At 41.3% G+C, this 18,671-nt stretch overlaps 1 protein-coding gene across 1 annotated transcript; it reads right to left on the reverse strand.

Annotated features, from left to right (window-relative positions):
* Window positions 1-1,299: 1,299 nt before the first annotated feature.
* On the reverse strand, window positions 1,300-18,207 carry lingo1b (leucine rich repeat and Ig domain containing 1b). The gene is made up of 2 exons (XM_047580020.1): window positions 17,696-18,207; window positions 1,300-4,683 (listed from the first exon to the last, which is right to left on the reverse strand). Exons 1-2 carry the CDS (start codon window positions 17,705-17,707, stop codon window positions 2,824-2,826), a joined length of 1,872 nt encoding a protein of 623 aa, XP_047435976.1. The 5' UTR covers window positions 17,708-18,207; the 3' UTR covers window positions 1,300-2,823.
* Window positions 18,208-18,671: the final 464 nt, after the last annotated feature.

Genomic DNA, 18,671 nt, shown 5'->3' on the forward strand with positions numbered 1-18,671 from the left:
GTCAGTGTGCAGGTTTCAGTGCTTCCAGCGCTTGTTTTGAGATGAAAAACCTAAATGGCTTCCAATGTGCTTGAGGCTGTTCCACAGAAGTACGGATGAGTCGGTGTCCTGTGAGGAACTACTGGCAGCTCTATGCGTTTTTGGTGTGACAATGGTCACTCCCCTCAGACTGCGGGTTGTTGTTGTTTCCTCTTTGGCATTCTCCTACAACAACATATGGTTTTTTATTCCGATTGGTAGAAGTTACAATATACGGGGGATTCATTCAGTCACCTGCCAATATTTTTTTTTTTTTTCGTGCCCTTTCTTACTACTTTCCAAAGACCGCTTCCCAGATTTCCATCTGGTAAATTTTAAGTATGAATTTCCCTGTTATGTCTGCCATGGAGAGTTAATAATACATGGACATTGCAGTTAGTGAAGACTTTCTGTTCCACGCAGTGACTTTACCCAGGGGCTCCCCAGAATAGATTCTGTGGTATATGCGTAAGCAGGGATGGCGATTGTGTAGTCCTTTTTTAACCTAATCAAAATGCCAAGGACAAATGATAGTTAATGCTGTTTTTCAAACAAAAAAGCCTGGGTTTGGTTCGTTAGCGCTGCACGTCCCAGGAGCTTTTATGTGTGACCCATCACACCATCGCTTGCATATGCTTCTCACACAATGTCACATGATGACGTTTTTTATTCCATGTAATTGAAACTGAAATATTCTTACAAACCAGTCAAGGAAACAAATGGTTCATGTGGTCAGTCTGATTGTGATTGCACTTATTGCCATGAGGCTTTCACGTGTACTGTGGCATTCCCCTGAGTCAAGCAGACATTTAAAGGTATGTTTCTGCTTTGCCTGTTTTCCCTGCCACAAACGATTTCTATTTCATATTCAGAAATGTTTTGAGTTCTCTGGTGATCCCAAGTTAAGTCCCTGATTCAGTATGCCTTAGGCTCAGATACACACTGTGCATCAGGAGACTTGATATTTTGCACTGTAATTATGCTAGTGCTAGACTTGAGAATTGACTCCAACCTATGACTGTTGCACAAAATGTGCTTAATAACAATAAAACTGGGAGACCTTGTTCTGACATGATTTCGCTACAAATATAGCATCTTAGATTTTACTACATAAATGCATCTTTAGGAGTTGGGCTACGACATTAGTCTCTATAAAAGTAAGTATTTCATGGGGTATTTTAAAATTATGCTTCACTATTCGGTAATCAGCTTTACATCACTTACAGAAGATCTTTTATTTACATTCATTTTATAGTAGATTAGCATAAATGAAGCACCCAGTTATATAAAATGTTCTTTATTTTAATAGAATTTCCATCTGCCCATCCCTTCTTAAACAAGTATTTTAAGAGTTAATGAACACATAATCTTGAGAGCAGACCTGGACTGTTAAATTAATTAAACAACACAAAATCCTTATGAGGCATAAAACTCCATTTTACACATAAATATTGGGTATTGCTCACCAGAAAGCTGGGAAATGGGTAACTTAAGGCAACACATTATTATTTTCACCACTTTTTGGACAGAGTTTTTTCTTGAGCTGCCAAATGGGAAAACGAATCAGCGTTTTCACGTTCGATGATGAATCGTTAATCTGAGGATTTTCAGGGAGGAGGGGCTGTTGTGCTCCCCGGAAAAGGTTTCACTACATCTAAAACTGTTTTACAGAATATTTAATCTGCTCTTTAGATTGTAATATGTTCACAACCCACAGCCATCGAAAGCATTACTATTGTGCCATAGCGTAATGTACAAGGTAGAATAAAATACAGAAAAAATATGTATAGCCAACATGTCAAGACATTTGATGACAAAATTCCTTTCTTGGCTGAAAGGAGCACATACTATAGCGTATTTTTCCTTCAGTCTGTTAACATGCAGACTTGGACTTGACACTTACCAGGATAAGAAAATACTCCAGGTATTAACCTGATTGATACAGCAAAAGTCGGAGAGTCGGTTTATTAATGTTACTTTTCTGTTAGGCTTAATGGAGAAACAATCTACTTTCAGAAGTTTTAAGACATGGTTTCTTCAGGACAGGACAATGCAGTTTTTTAATTTCACAGAAATGGCAGTGAAACGTTTTTCATAACTTCTTCTTAAGTCCCAGTGTGATTTTCTTTCTTTATCTTTGGAACTGTATGCCTTCTTTCTTAAAAGTGCATCCTTTTCTGGCAAAATACCACCACATCCCTTGCGTCTACTCATTTTTCTTTTTATCTTAAGGTAAAACTCTGCATGTCATACTGGTTAATTACTTTAGAGGGGAAAGGGGAGAAAATAAATCTGCTTTCCACTTTACGTTTCAGGTAAGAGAACTTGTGCTCAAATAGTGGGTCATTGTGCTTTGTACATCCATCAAAGCAAAAAAACAGAATCAAGATCTGAAGAAGAGGACCTTTTTGTGCTAATGGAAAGATTACACCTGCAGTGTAATCTCCAGATCATTTCAGATAGTGTGTTTTATTCAAAATATTACCTTTATTTGGTTACATGTGCCAGTCGTTGAGTTCGGTTCGTTGAGTGCATGTTAACATACTGATTGGGTACTGCCGATACAAATGTACAGAAATCCGAATATTTTAAAGTCAACATTTGATTTGAAAGATTCAGTCCCTGAAGTAAAAAAAACAAAACAAAAAAAAAAATCGAAACACAAACAAAAAGTCTAGGGTATAGTGTCAAGATGCGTTTGCTGCTGTGCAATTTCTATCGCTCATAAACTGAGTACATATTTGAAGCAAGGATAGTATGCATCCCGACTGCTGTTTGTAAGCTTACATGACCTCGTTTTGTGGTTCACATGATTTTCATGTTGAATTGCACAGGGGCCTCAGTTGGACTGGCTTCCTCGGTTTCCTCTTTACGTGGCACATATTCAACCTCTATACTCGACTTAGTGTTGTCTTTCCCTCTACTCCAAAGGAATAATATTACAAGACAGAAGAGGACCACTCCGAGGAAAGAGATAAATCCCATGGTAGTTGCAATGATGAGTGTCTTTACGTCAAATGGAAACGGAACCGTGGATCTGGTCACATTAGCACCTTCGTCGCTTGGCTGATTGGAAATGAAGGCAAATGTCTTGTTTGGCTGGTGGGGCCAATTCGGGGAGTAGCTGTGCACAAAAAGATGTGCAGCTTTCGTGTCATTTCCTGCTGCATTACTTGCAATGCACAAGTAGGTGCCATTGTCCTGGATTTGGGCATAACGGACCTCCAGTGTACCCTCATTAGACACAGAAAGTCTTGATCCAACAGTTTTGGTAGTGATGTATTCCTTCTTAGGAGATAGCCACATTATCACAGGAACTGGGTCTCCCTCAGCTTGGCAGGTAAAATGAACCGTTGTTCCTTCATCTACGTGGCTTTCTTGAACCTTGTAATCCAAGATTTTTGATTTCTGGCAGATGAAATAGTCTTGTGGGAGCACGTCTGGGAAATCCTTGAACTCCTTTCCCTTCACAACGTCAGGCGAAGCACACATGGGCTGTTGTCTGTTGAAGTTGAGCCTCCATCGTCGACGGAAGACCCAGAGCAAGCGACAGTCGCAGGCCAAAGGGTTGTCATACAAAGCCAAGGTCTCCAGGTTTCCCACTGAGTGGAAGACGGCCTCTTCCAGGGTGCTCAGGCTGTTGCCGGATACATTGAGTACACGAAGGTGGTTGAGTCCTCGGAAAGAGTAGGGTTCAATGGCTCTCAATTTGCCACCAGCCAAATGAAAAGCCTGCAGCTTCTGTAGATTGAACAGTTGGTTCCCTTCCACAGTCTCAATGGGATTGAAAGACAGATTCAGAAACCGAAGATGCCTTAGGTGACTGATGGCTTGGTAGGGGATAGCACTAAGATTACAATTTGTGACGGACAATGACGTAAGATTGAGTCCAAACAAGCATTTTGGAGTCATAGTATCCAGAGCAGACATATGAGAAATCTCCAGCACTCTCAGCCGATACAGCCTCTTGAAAGAGTAATCCCTTATGACAGTGACGTTAAGATAGCATAATCGAAGTGACAACAGGTTATGCAGATGGCTAAGGGCATCAGTGGGAACTGAAGGCAGATTGTATCCCTCGATGTTGAGGCTTTCGAGGTTGCTGAGACCATGAAATGATCGAGGTGAGATGAACACCAGGTCATTGTCTCCGACCTCCAGAGCCCTCAGGTTGTACAGCTCCTGGAACATATAGTCAAGCAGAATGACAATTTTGTTCTCACTAATATCCAGCTGTGTGAGGTTGGTCAGGCCTGTGAACACCCCCAACTGAATGAGCTTCAGCTGGTTGTTGCGCAAACCTAAAGTTCGTAGGTTCATAAGGTTGCCAAACGCCCCAGGCTCAATGGACGAAATGGTGTTTTCATTAAGTTGCAGCTCCTCCAGCTGAGGGTAATTAATGAACTCCTCGGGCCCCAGAGTTTTCAGACGGTTCTTGCTGAGGTCCAAGAGCCTTGTTTCAGTGGGAATACCCTCAGGAAGAGCTGCCAACCTCCGTCGGTGGCACACGACTGAACGCTCCTGAGCGTTGCAGTCGCATCGGGACGGGCAACCGGTGGTGGAGCCAGAAAGGACGGTGCCGAGCATCAGGATCAGGATGGGCTGCCAGCAAGCCACCAAGTAGCTGTGCCCTCCTGCCTCTCCGAACACCATCCTACTGCTTACCTGTGGAGAAAAGGAAAAAAAGTTTAAATTTGATGTCCATTTACCAGTATTGTTTTTTGTGAGAGACGTGATGACGTATGTTTTTTTTTCTGTTGTATGAAAATAACGAGAATATGTGTTTCTGTGAATAGCTCTTCTGGCAGGAGCTTTTTGATAGTAAACTTATCTGAAAGTCCCAAACATAAATAGCTTAAATCTCATCAATATCTCATCAATTCAGGGGCAAATTTCATCAAAACAAAACTCGATCTCATACTAATGCGTTTTTTGGGTTACAGGCACATTTCAGGGATATTACACAATATGTGCTGAACACATTTCATTGATCATCAGATCTATTTTGATGACGTCCGTTATCAGTGTAGTATTTTTCTGCACACCTTTACAAAGACATAAGCTGCCTTCCGGGTAGTACAAAATTTCATTATAGCGACTTTCCTCACAAGAAATGAATCAGGCGATCAATAAAAGGACTTGGTCACACAGCTGTGCCTTTGAGCTTGCCACAAACAATTATCCGCTATCAATGACGTACCGTCCCTATTCTGACACGTTATTTGCAATTAGCAGTCAAAACTGCCATATGCCTTCATTTTTTATTTTTTTTTCAAAGGAGTTCCCCAACATTTGCAAGCTTAACACATCCCATCCCGCTGCTAAGCTGTTGCCCTTGCAGTGATATAAAGCACAGACTGCTGCCAAGTGGTGATGGATGGAGAGATGGAGATTGTCACAGGACTTCAAGCCCTTATTTGATTTTGACTCGGGGACACTTTAACTTGGTGGAACCTTCAAGATCTGCTTCTCACATCAATCATGCAATTTAGGTCAAAGCTATATCTGTGGGGTCGGTGCACTTGGAGAAGATCCCATGGAAAGTGATACTGTCAAGTGATAAAGTCACAGGACTGAGGCCGGTTGAGGTCTGAGTAGTTCCAATGGATCAATGACTGCATTTTCCATGCATTTCTCTAGAAATGTTAATTCCCATTAGCTGCATATGTTCAACACTTCAGGGCTTAATCCAATGTGTATGCATCAGTAAAACCCTACTGACAGAAGGAAAGCTAAATGTCGGTAACTCCTTTGCGACCTCCCACTCTAGACTCCCATCAATTAAACACATTTGCAAATGGACAGCACGGAGAATCTTCCAGCGGACGGTGAAGAAGTCTTCTTGAGCGGACGAGCTGCAGTTTGGTGCATTTGAACACAGGCGCCTCAGCGGAAGGTCAGCTTTGTTCAATAGTGACAGATTCTGAAATGCAGTGAAATATCACCAAAATATTCGACGCAGAAAAGGGGCGACGTGATTATCTGGTTGACAGAGAATATGATTTTATCTCGACAAGTCAGGAATATGAATGAGGGTGAGGCATGCTGCTGTCACTGCTAATCGAAAACAAGCAAATGCAGTGGTGATTTTTTTTTTGTTCTACAAACCATAGTACCATGCATGATTTATGATTCATAATCTTGTGAGGTCAGGGTTACTATCTGTGTAATCTGGCTTTATAATCCATATCTACTCACTGCATTGCCACTTTATTTTGACCTTGAGCAGAATATCTGAAAACAAAAGAAGCTGGAAAATAGCCCCTGAACTACGGTCCTTACGCAGGTTATAGTCTTTACATGTTAAATGAGGACTACAATACAGTCTTCTATAAAATTATATCACTTGATCCATTGCTGCACAACCTAACAATTCTCTAGTTTTTCTATAGCATTGTTTAGTGGAAGAATATGAATAGTCAAGCGGGGTGGCTGCGGGTTGTGGTGCCACATGCTGAAGTGTCCTTGAGCAAGACACCGAACCCCCAGTTGCTCCCAGTGTCTGGCACTGGTGTGTGTGCTTGTGTGAGTGAATGGGTAGATGCGTCTGTGACTGTTAAGCCCACCAAGTACCAATAGGTAGAAAAGCACTATATTTAAAAAAAGCCCAAAAAAAACAAGCATTTTCTCTTCTGCCCTTTTAGGACTGCTTGCATATTTTTGTCAGCAGACCTCTCACCTTGTCACACGCTTCTTTCAAAAGGTTCTCGGGGCTCACCATTACTCTCTTGTCGCCTTGAGTTACTGCTTCCCTTCTCCTGTGTGGCTTTGCGGTTTGATATGGGGCAAACCGAGAGAAAGGTGTACAAGGATAATGGGTCACTGAACGTCTGCAAGCAGCGCGCAGACGAGTGATGCGTGAGTGCATATGTGCCCTTCGGCTATTTTTACTTATTAAGCACCTTTTGTTGTGTAGCATTATGTCGGAAAGATATTTACATCGTAAGGGTAATTGGGCCAGAAAAGAAAGATTATACGTGCCTTTCTGTGTACTACAAGCAGTAGTTGTTGAAAAAATAATTAACTATAAAGTTACCCAGCTGTAGATGAGAGTTTTGTCATTGGTCAGACCAATTAGTGTGATTTGTCAGTTTGCCATAAGCCTGCCTCCTGTCATGTTCCAGCATTTCTGACTATATATCCTGTGTTACATTAAACATTTTAAATCATTTGCACAATATGAGTGATTTATAATAGCTTTCGCTTCGCCCATATCTGACAAACCTTCCTCTGAGGTGGTGTCTGATGGAAGGACCTATATGGATACGGCTCAGTGGGTAGAGAGGATTGTCCACGAACCAGAGGATTAGCAGTTCGATCCCCGAATGTGCCACATGCTGAAGTGTCCTTAAGGACACTGATGTGTGAATGAGTGTGTGTGTTCTACATAAAAACAAGACCGTTTCTAATGATATGCATTCACATTCGGCTGATAGATCCCGCCTGATCCTTCAACACATTTTCTTTTGTTTTAGCACCGTACGTGTTAGCATTTAATCTTAGAAAACACAATTCAGTAAAGTGATAAATCCATCATGTCTTTATTTAATTAGTTTTTTGTATTACAGTCCAACACCTTATTAAAAATACACAATCGTCGCTTTTTCTCGTACCCACGTCAGTCTGCGGCGCTTTCTTTTCATCAAAAATATTGTTCTCGCTGGACTACTTTCAGCTTTAGTCATCTTCATTATTGTTACAGTGTTCTCATTAGCGCTCCTCTTAGACGTAACTTGTTGTTCAGTGGCAAACACATCCCCAACAGCTTTGATTACGCTGCAACTATTTGGAGAATGGCGAAGATGAAACAAAAAAAAAAAGGAGTAAATATGTGCAGGATTTAAGAGATGAAGGTTTGTTTGTGTTCAGGAAACTAATTTAAAGCGAACAAAACAGAAAACCATATGTGCTTTATTTTAGGGTGGTGTTTGTGGGGGACATGACAGCAGACAAGTCTTTTAGAATGTCTTGTTTCAGGAGACTGAACTACACCTGAAATGTGTTTGTGCGTTGTCTGCTGCACATTGAACATAGCTCAGATCCAGATCCCCTTTTCATGAGTGAGTAAAAACCACTTGCTTACATGCAATCCTGACAGCACCGACGTGGAAATATTTAGACGGAAGTCAAAGCCTATAGAATGGACAGATCTCGACACGTGACAGCTTAACAGTGTAACAGTAATTACATTACAAATATAGAGGGAATGGCAGGAGCACGGGAATAAACGGGTGAGCGCAGACACTTCAAAACTGTAGTGCACCAAGGGCTGCCAGCTAATCTACATTCTCCAGAAGAATGAGCAGTCAGATATGAGAAATCCCATAAAAATAATCCTCCATGGAAGTCAAAGTTAAAGGTAACAAGCCCTGAATTCCAAAGTGAAGCCACATTGCCTGATGATCCCCTTGCCCGGGATCAAATGCTTGGAGAAGGACAAAATGGCTTAGTGCATGGGAATTTACCCCCGTTGAGATGCAGAAAAACACACCTGCGAGGGGTAAGCAGGCTATCAATTTTTCAGTTTTTGACAGAAATATCCTCTCATCTCTCGGGCACCCAGCCAGAAAGGCTTGCTCTTTGCCTCAAAAGTTACTGCAGACAGGATCCCTTGAATGCCCCTCTGCACCTACACCGGCTCGTACATACTATTTTGTAAGGTGATAGTGTTGAGAGGGGTTCGGGTGCTTATAGTGGATGACAAGTAAATGTAGATAAGGTTTCTTTTAAAGAAATGGTTTATGCACAAAGTGAATGCGTTTGTCAGTACTGAATCACCTCTGACAGTTAAATAATGCACTGTAATCCTCAGACTGTACCTCTTGGACAGTCCAAGCTGGCCTTGCAAGGATTTATTTATTTATGTTTTGTGTAACCATTGGGGCTCTTTAAGAAGCAGTCGTCCTCTAGCAAAGGTCTTTGGCCCCGTGGAAACAAATATGACATATCTTAATTAACCTCGTACCTGTCCAAAAAAAAAAAAAAATCGTAGGGAGAGGGGAACTGTACCAACCAGTACACCAGTTTCCTTGGCATAAAAACTGACTGAACGTGACTTGCACGCACTAAAACTTCAGCATTCGTGCTGAATAGTTTTCTATTTGACGGGTGACTCCGCGGAGAAATCGTCTCGAAGATGTCAAGGGACATAGAGGGATCACGGCAGCCTGTTCTCTACCTAAACATGAACGGCAACTGTGTTTAATGGAACAGAATATAATGGTGTCTAGCAGGCTTTCCATTTGATACTGTCCATTTCAGGGAAACTTCAGTGCAGTCTGAGCAACAGAGAATCCATCCACTTATAATGAATCATGACTGGAGCTGGCTAGTCAAGCAGGTTATAGGTTATTTAATACAGAAGCCTGCATAACTGTTAGTGAATTGCAGTAGAACAAATTATTATATATTTTTTTCTTAGTGTGGCACAATAGGACAAATATTAATGTGAGCTTTGGACAGTGAATGTTCAGCTTGATGCAAATGTGGTTTAAAACTGAATTGTTCGAGCTCGAAGTCAGTGTGCACACCTACGCCGGGCTGATGCCATGTTCAAAGGAACCAAAAAGGTGCCAGCCAATAGCAGGTCAGTGAGCATTTTATCACTCTCGCATGCTTGTCCTCTGTACTCCTGGCCTGGAAATAATCAGCTTCAAGATCAGAAGGCTCCTCTCATCTCCTGTGTGGTCAGTGGACTGGGCTGAACCTAATCGCCTTTGATCCTCCACAACCGCACATTTTCATTTTTATTTTTTTTTCGACTGAAAAGCTCGCCATATCATGGCCTGATGAGGGGCATTTATTTAAACAGAAATCTCTGGAGACAACTTAGTCTACTGGTAGCGCTGTATTAAATGTTATCAATCAGGTCAAGGCGTTTCAAGTCAGTACAGTTTAAAAGTAAAGACAAATGTGCCCTGAAACTATATGCATTTACTGTTTCATGCAGACATTTTGACATGTGACAGCGTGACGAGCACAGGGCCGTAATCTTCAGGGCTAAATTCCTTTTGTAAATAGTGGTTTGGAGTCGTGGATTAGAGGCATGTGCAAAAACAAAAGGGAAATCCAAAACTCTCAGAGTTCTGAGTCAACGCCTACATGTCACGCCCTGAAGAAAATTCCTACTGAAACATGTAGGTGTAAGCTATGAGGGAATAAAAGCCTTTGCAATGCATTGCATTTCTCTCAACACAAGATTTCGAGAGCCACAAGTGCCAAGCTTTCCTTTGAAACACTGCCATTAGGCGTCACCCAAAATGTTCAAAATCCCACACCGGATTCTTATAATAATAGTCAGTAATTAGAAAAATAATTGATTAGCATGGGAGAGACCATTAGCGATCCAGTAGAACATTCTAATTGTGTTCATGTAAATTATGACAAATGTATTCAATATTTCTCTTCTTCTGCATATGAATATGTAAACTCTGTAGGTGGGAAAACAGGATTTTGCTCCTGGTAGCGTTCTGGTCTGTAGTTTGAGAAGTATTGATCAGTCATGCCTGAGTGGGCTTTGGTTACATTCAGGCAAACAGTATGTGTTAAAAACATAAACTGGTGAAAGACGCTGTCACATTCTAGCGACCTAACGCATCGCATCATGAACGCCATCTCGAAACTTGTCTGATTGTGTCTCATGTTGGGAGTTGAGTCGTACACAATGACCAGTGCTTGGAATCAGCAGCTGTAGCCTGGAGACCGGCCGTATGTGTTTTTTTTTTTTTTTTTTTTTTTTTTTGGGGGGATATCCGCTGGCCACACCTGAAGCCCTGACACACTGGCCGTAGCCTCCAGAGGCTTAGTCATCAGACGACAGCCTGTAGGCTTCCCATATTGGATTAGGTCAAATATGGAATACGATGGTTTATCATGGTATTTGTGCTACAATCTATCAAATAAACCAAATTAAATGATTGTATCCTTAAAGATGTTTCTTAAGGCGAGACACAGCAGGCAAAAACATTGTTTTTTTTTTTTAACCACTGATTTATTTATATGATATGTTTTGAAGGGCCTGAGCAGATTTGGTTTTGGTACGTAGTGGTTTCCAATAAAAATTTACATGAGTTTGCAATGTAAAACTTTAAAGGCTGTTTTGCCTTTTCTTGATCCAGAAATCTCCACTTCAGTAGCACTTACACATACCAAACTTTCCAGATTTATTCCTAACTACATTCTGCAGGTATTTATAGAGAGGATTTGTCATTCAGAGCCTGATTTATATTACATTTTACTCCTAAAAACACGTTTGTTTGTTTTTTTTTTGAGATTGTTGACAGTGTTTTGTGATTTATGTGACAAAAATCCGTTCTGTAAATACCTGGAAATCTAATGCGTTACAAAATGGAACAAGAACTTTGAACGTCACTTTAGTAATTATTCAGATTTCTGTTCTGGAAATATATGCGAACTGTCCTCATTTGCATATTTAAATCTAAATTAACAGAAAACTTGCAATGCAAAAAATGGTTTTATATATGTAAGTAATCAACTGGATAAGTTTCATGGTGATATCTATTAAACATTCTGTTAAAAATTTTACTCCTGTACACCTGTAGTGTCTGGTCTTAAAGAGCGAGGTTGAGATCGTTTAAATCTTTGGAGCCAGTTTTGACACTATTCACAGGTTTGTGGACAAAAAATAACTGTAAAAAAAAAAAAAAACAACCAAAAATGCTGTTGCACTTTTCTTTTTTAAAGGTCTTTGTGTTGTGTTTCAAGTAATGCTACTGCGTTAAGCAACCAATAGATCCAGAATGCAGACTTGAAAGTGAAGCCATAGCTCAAGAGCTTTCAAGCACTCCTGTGTTCTTGTGAGTAATGTGAGCCAATAGGACATGGCCCAAGCTTTACCCATGGGTACTTACTTACTCATTCAGAATCCATTTAGATTCTACATTGAATTCTTCTGCACTCTTTATCTTGTGTGTGAGAAATGGTTCCTATATATTTGACTTTGTCTTTGGCAGGCATCTGATTCTTCGACACACACTAGCACCTTCTCTGTTGTTTCGCACTGGTCAGGAGGTGTACAATTAGTGTGCGAGATCTTCCGAGCTGGACTAGTATGAGATAGGGGGAGCTGCCTACAGCTTTTTATGGGGGTGGAGGGGTAGGGGTGTGAAAGCCAGAGGGACTCAACCGCACAGGTGAACCCAAACAATTAATTGGAAGAGACTCGAAGCTGCACAGAGCTGACTGTTTCCACTGAAAGTCATTTGATTTTGCATTGAAAACGTTGCTAAATTTAGACGTAACCGCTGAAGATCCACAGACATTTCATCAAGTTGTCTTTTAGATTCATTCTGTCTTTTGAACATTCTTCATTGTTCATTTCATTTAGGCCTAACAACTGATTAGCTTATTGCACCGAAATCTAATTAAATAAATGATTCTATTTGCATCCGGCTGAAAAATCTGCTGTCTCAAAATGACCGGAGACACATGACCCAAATATTAAAACTGCTCTGGTCGGGGATCAACCTTCCGGCATACTTGACTTCTTATACAGTCATTACTATGCAGATGCGTTTCTTGGTTCACAGTCTATTGGTAATACTACAAAAGAGGTTCTTTCCTCATTAACACCCATTCATCCTGAAAGTCAAGTAGGATAAGCCTGAAATTACAAAAACCTTCATCCCCTACACACCATCAGAGAATATAAGATGTTTTGGTCTGAAATTGAAAGGACGGCGCTAAATGCCATTCTAACAGCAATTTTACCTCAGACAAGCCTCTTACAGCCTTTTTTTTTAGAAGGCACAATGAGAGGTTTTGAGAGATTTCCTCACCAAGTAATAATAACCAGTGGCTACAATACAAATATTATGTTGCCTTGCCATTTCTCTATGAAACTGAAGCTGTTTGTATGAATAGCATTTTCAAATGGCATGGCACATGGGCTGAATATTCCAGAAGCTTAATTACTTTCAGAAATACAGGGCAATGATTGTATAGTATATGATACTATATATGTATGAAGAATAGTAATGAGTGGGAAGAGATGACTTTTGCAGGATTTTCACTGTGATCACTTTTATTATACATAATTATAGGCCATGCTACGTTAGAGCAGGACCACAAAGATGAGGCAACCTCAGCCCTCCTTCCCACTAGCCCCTGACTGTCTTATATTTTGCATAAAGCTGTCATTATTAAATTTAAATGAGAAAGGCTACTGGCGAGCAGCAGGACTGTGACCTTCTGAATCCATTTGTGGAACGCAAATTTGAGAATCCCGTGACAGATCTGCCTTCGTCTGTCACCTCTCTATCCAGCAGACACGATATAAACCCATACAGTCCGGCACTCTTCACCACAATTACTTTCATCATTTCATTTGTGACGGATCTGATTTTACCCATTATAGAGCGGCATCCTCATGCAAGATCGATCCTGTTGAAGAGAATGTTTTTTTTAACATTTACACCCTGCATGTGTGCAGGCTTGTACATACATTGCTCCTTTCTGGGCCACAAATTAAGTGAGCGAGAGTGCCCTGATTTTAGCTGTAAATATAATGGGCTACAAATAGAACCCAATATCAAACATGGGAGAAATTAACCATTAGTGGCCGTACACGGGTTTCGAATAAAAGTGACCCATTGTGTTATTATACAGCGAATTCTGGAACAAATCCAGCCATTCTTGCAATATGAGACTGCAGGTGGCTTTCATTGCAATGCACTGGTTTATTTCTGCAAAAATATTGCTGGTTGCTGAACTTACTCCAGCGTATGATTTGTCAGCTTCGCTGTACTTCATCTTAACTGGGTAAAAAAATCCTAATGCGAAAGCATTACCTTGGCTATGATAATTTTCACTTGATCTCACTGTGAGAAAAGTGGCCATTTTTCATAATTCAGTAGACTTCTGCATCACGCGGTATTATTCACAGGATGGCATGGAATGAAGCACCGTGCATGAATAAACAACGCCACTGCTTTGATTGTGTCCTGTTGTTTGTGTTTTGTTTGGAATGAAATGTGAGGGTTTTGTATGTATTTGACAAGGTATATTAATGTTGAAACATTGGTCACGAACAATGTATTTTCTCATCCCTGTTATTTCATCATTAGTGTAATATATAGTAGTGGCAAACTACATGCACTCATAGTTTTTAACATATAAGGGTATTTACGGTCAGCAGAATTGTTCCTAACTTTAACTGAGGTGCTTTGTTGTCTCAACTTAATCAAAGATTGAAGTGTTGATGCTGATCCTGGTTTGCACATTGCACGCCCACCATCTACCCCGATCACCTCTCTGCATCTCCAGTGTGCTAGATAAAAGCAGTGCTTCATTAATTCAGTTGAACTACCTCTTGAGAAAACAAATGTACAAATTATATTTAAAAATCAGTGCTAAACATATCAGATAAGGTTTCCATTATCAAGATTTAAAAAAATAAATAAATACCAAGACTAAAAGGACTGTATTATTAGTTATAAGTAATTTCACAAGCTGTCAGCCATTTTCCCCTGGTCCCTACGTGACACGTTTCGACCAGTACGCGGAACAATTATCCCGTAAAAGTTTGGATGTAGTCATAACGCTGTTCACCACTCAGAAACAGAACCGCAGATCCAACTTGGAGCTGTTTTCTAGTCCGCTCAGCTTTATCATGTAAAGTCCAGAGAGGCAGCGCCGCTTTCTTCTTACTGCTGCTTTGTTACCCGTGCTACTCGGTGTAATTAGATGTTAGCTCTTTAACATGTTTGCCATTAATTGTAAACAGAAGCTCTGACTGTGTCCCTGTTGCTATGGTTACCCATTTTCAACAGTGAGCCAAGAAGGCCTGAATTTAGAGCAGCCAACAGACAGTTTCACTGGAACTACTAACTATGTGTCCTTTACCGGGAATTAACAGACACCATGCACCCAATCAGAGTGAAATATCAGCCCAACTCGGGGTGTACAGAAGACTCAGTGAGGCGGGTTTATTGGCCTATTAATACTTCTGGGTTCAAGACTCTGCTATATTTGATGAGAAACACTTTTCACCTTCCATAATACACAGATGAAGCTATATTACAAAGATTCTCTCAAAAGACCCTTTGGATGCATTTGGTCTCACACTAACAGATATTCTTAAATATGTCAGTATGGACCATGGTGCTACATGTAGAGGTAGAACATATCGTGATTTCCTGTAGCTTTGGTTCAGTTAAGAGATTTTCACATTTGCCATTTCACCCATTAGACTCCTCTCTGCCTCAGATATCAACAGTGATATATTTTTTGTTTGTTTGTTTTTTGATGGATGCTATAGTACGATTGCCCCGAATCAACTAAAAGTCATTGTAAATAAAAACCTAGTATTCAGCTTATGAGAGTCTCAGTGATCAATGACGCATCTTAACAGGAAGGATGTGAAGAATACAAATGTTCAATGGATATATATTATAATATTCAATGGATGCCACACTATGCCCTTTCACGTAACATATTAAAGATGCTATAATCCATTTTCATTTTCTCTGTGTATATTTTGCCACTGTCCAAAAAACAACTTCATATATGAAATAGTGGAAATGGAGGGAACCTTGACCTGACAGCAGATCTCCTTTATGTAATTCAGGGTTTTGTCTCTTATTGTGATTTCTCTTAGGTATTGTTTGAAGCAGCAGTAGACAACTTCTTTTCGGTTAAAAACAAAAAATGCTTATTTTCCTCTCAGGTTTGCAGACAGTTCAGTTAATTTCTTTTTTTTTTTTTTTTCCTTTATTCCCGCATAAAATCAATTTTTTTTGTAGAGCATCTTAGCATGTGGGGGTATCTAGTACTTCTTAATGATAAAATGTCAATGCTTCCTTCCAGCTGCCTTCTGTTGTGGCATACTTGGAAAATTATATTGTTTATGCCTCCATTTCTTTGATGTAATATTACTGCACATCTCAAGGTAGGTTTGACGAGCAAATCTGTCACATGCTGATGCCTCCAAGGAAACGGCAACAGTCGATGTTACCCCCACCCCTCCAGAGAACTATTTCTAACCGCTATTGTTGGAGTTTGAGATGGTAGTGAACGAGACAACAGAAAACACAATAAAGTTTACATTTGTTTCTATGCAAGATTCTATTCAAGAGTTCAAACCAAAACTGAGAAACTGTTATATTTCTGTTTATCAAGCGGATATATCAGGGGGAAATATGACAACAACCGAATGCTAATGTTGCTCCGTTTCTGCCGGAGGTGTTGATGTGCCACATCTTTATTTAGACGCGATATGATCCGAAATTTCATGATGCGGATTAAATGAAAACTAATGCTCAAACATTTAACGCCCTATGTGCATCTTATATAATCAAATTAATGTACAAAGTGTATTAGACTGTCTACAGCGGTCTCGCTACACAGCCACAAATGGCAAGTTCACAGCAGCCATTCACAGCTTGTGCTTGCATTCGCAGTCATGCACGCTGGAATACTAACAGACCCGCAAACAGAACCATCTGACACTGACGGTATATAACGTAGACTGCAAAAAGAAAAAAAAAAGTGACACTTTCAATCACCGGCCTGAATCGGAAATTCATAAGTCATGAACGTCCCTTTCTCGTGCACTTCGCTGAATTTGTGCTGAACGCCTTGGAACTGCAGACGCACGCACACGGGGACACAGGGACATGCACTAATAACTGCCCTCCACCTCCACCCACCCAAAAAAAAAAAAAAGAGATTCTAATCAGCCATTATAACCTGATTGCAGTATCTCAATTAAAAGCTTTGTCTAGCTGCTAAAACCTTGACATGAGGAGCAGACCCTTCATTCAGACTGTCGGGGACTGTCAGGGGTCCATGGCTTTTGCAGAGGTTGCTGCTACAGCGTTAAAAAACGGAGATGAAGGGTCCCCTCGGAGCAGCCTTCCCACTCTAGCACCGCAGCCGCGATTATGAAGACGCAAACATCACAGCCAAAAGAAGAGTGAGATATTGTTCATTTGTGCTGACCCCCCCTCCCACCCCCCCATCCCCCCAGGCCCAACACCCACCTTCTCCATCAGCACTGCCGCCCTCCATCAATCTAACCTGTAGCAAATCAAGCACCTGCATAGGATCCCACACCGCCACCAGGAAAAAAGGCAACAGCAGACGCCTGCTGACAATCTATAAGTGTCAGTCTGGATGAGTGTATTGGCACTTGAAGGAACATGAATGTTAATGTCAGGAAGCAGAGGGATGAGGATGAGCAGATTGGGAAGCAGCAACAAAGCACCCGAAACACTTGGGGGAGAAACACAAACCAGACTCACTCGCGCTCAGCTTCATACCTTGAGCTTTGATGTGGAGAGGCAGGACAGAGGTGTTTTTGCAAGGGTGCGTGCACGCACATGATATATAATGGGAGCAATATGCATGTGTTTCTGTGTAGACCTTGGGAAATATCTACATACGCACAATACATGTGTGTGTGTTCCGTCCGTACAAACCCCGATTGTATAGCAGGGCAAGTAAACTGAAACCCCATCGGTATGACAAAGCACAAATAAGATCTGGAGCTCTCCCCCTGATTTTCCCTCTTTGCATCCCTTCCATTTGCCTATGATACACAAATTTATTCCTGACATTAATTTGCTCCCTGACGATCCCCTGGCCCCACCACTGCACCATAATAAATCTGATCCAATGACTCAGTGCTCAAAGCCCACCATAGAGACAGAGTACTTACCAGGACTGTCATGCAGAGAATTCTAATTCAGGCAGCTCCATGTTGCCAAGGAAATTCAAAATGCCTCCGAAAGCATGGAGGCAGGGATGCAGGAGACGAGACGGGCTGGAGTCAAATGGGAAAGAGGGATATATGCAGAGACGAGAATCCCTTGTCTGAGGGGCATTTGAGAAATGCCTTCGTCCTCTCCAGATGCGCTAAATCCGGCAGCACTGATAGGCTGACATGTAAACACACAGGCGGCTCTGCTGGCTCACACACGCTCACATACATGCTGCACCTAGCAGAGACAGAGAGGAAGAGGGAGGGGCAGCTGATGAGAGAGGTGGAAGGAGGAGCTGCAGTGCACTGGGAGAATGAGAGGCACGGAGCACGGGCGGTGAAGGGAGTTGAAAAAAAATGGAGAGAAATGTTCTCTGATTGCACCGGCAGCCGCATCTTTTAATTTTTGTTTTTGTTTGTTTGTTTACTGTACTTTTCCTATTTATGGAGGCATGTGAATGATCTGGTTATCTGGCCCCACGGCCGCTGGAAAACATGAGTGCTGTTGACAGGAAAGGAGGTTAGAGAGGGAGAAGTGTGGAGGGAGAAAAAAAAAAACAGATGGCTGAAAATGAGCAAAGAAAAAAAGTGAATAATGAAGGGGTGGAGCGAACACTACAGGGATATAGAGTGAATGAAATTCCTGCAGCATGCAAACCTTCGCTGTTAATGATAAGCAACTTCACGACAGGTATGTTTTCAAGGTATCTTGCCAGAGTCTAGGATTAACGCCTCCCACGGTGCAAGGTGGGGTAATCATGAGCCAGACTCACCTTTGCTGTGAGGACTGGGGATTGGGGGTGAGAAGCGGTGGCTTATTGGTGCTAATGGGTATATGGGGCTGGCACACACATGCTGGCAGTGCCAAGGAGGCTTCACAGTCAGGGACTGTTTACGGGAGATTAGAGGGCTGAGGATTTAGTGGAGTGGGGGT

This window comes from Mugil cephalus, chromosome 3, assembly GCF_022458985.1.
Source record: "Mugil cephalus isolate CIBA_MC_2020 chromosome 3, CIBA_Mcephalus_1.1, whole genome shotgun sequence".
Classification (NCBI taxonomy): Eukaryota; Metazoa; Chordata; class Actinopteri; order Mugiliformes; family Mugilidae; genus Mugil; species Mugil cephalus.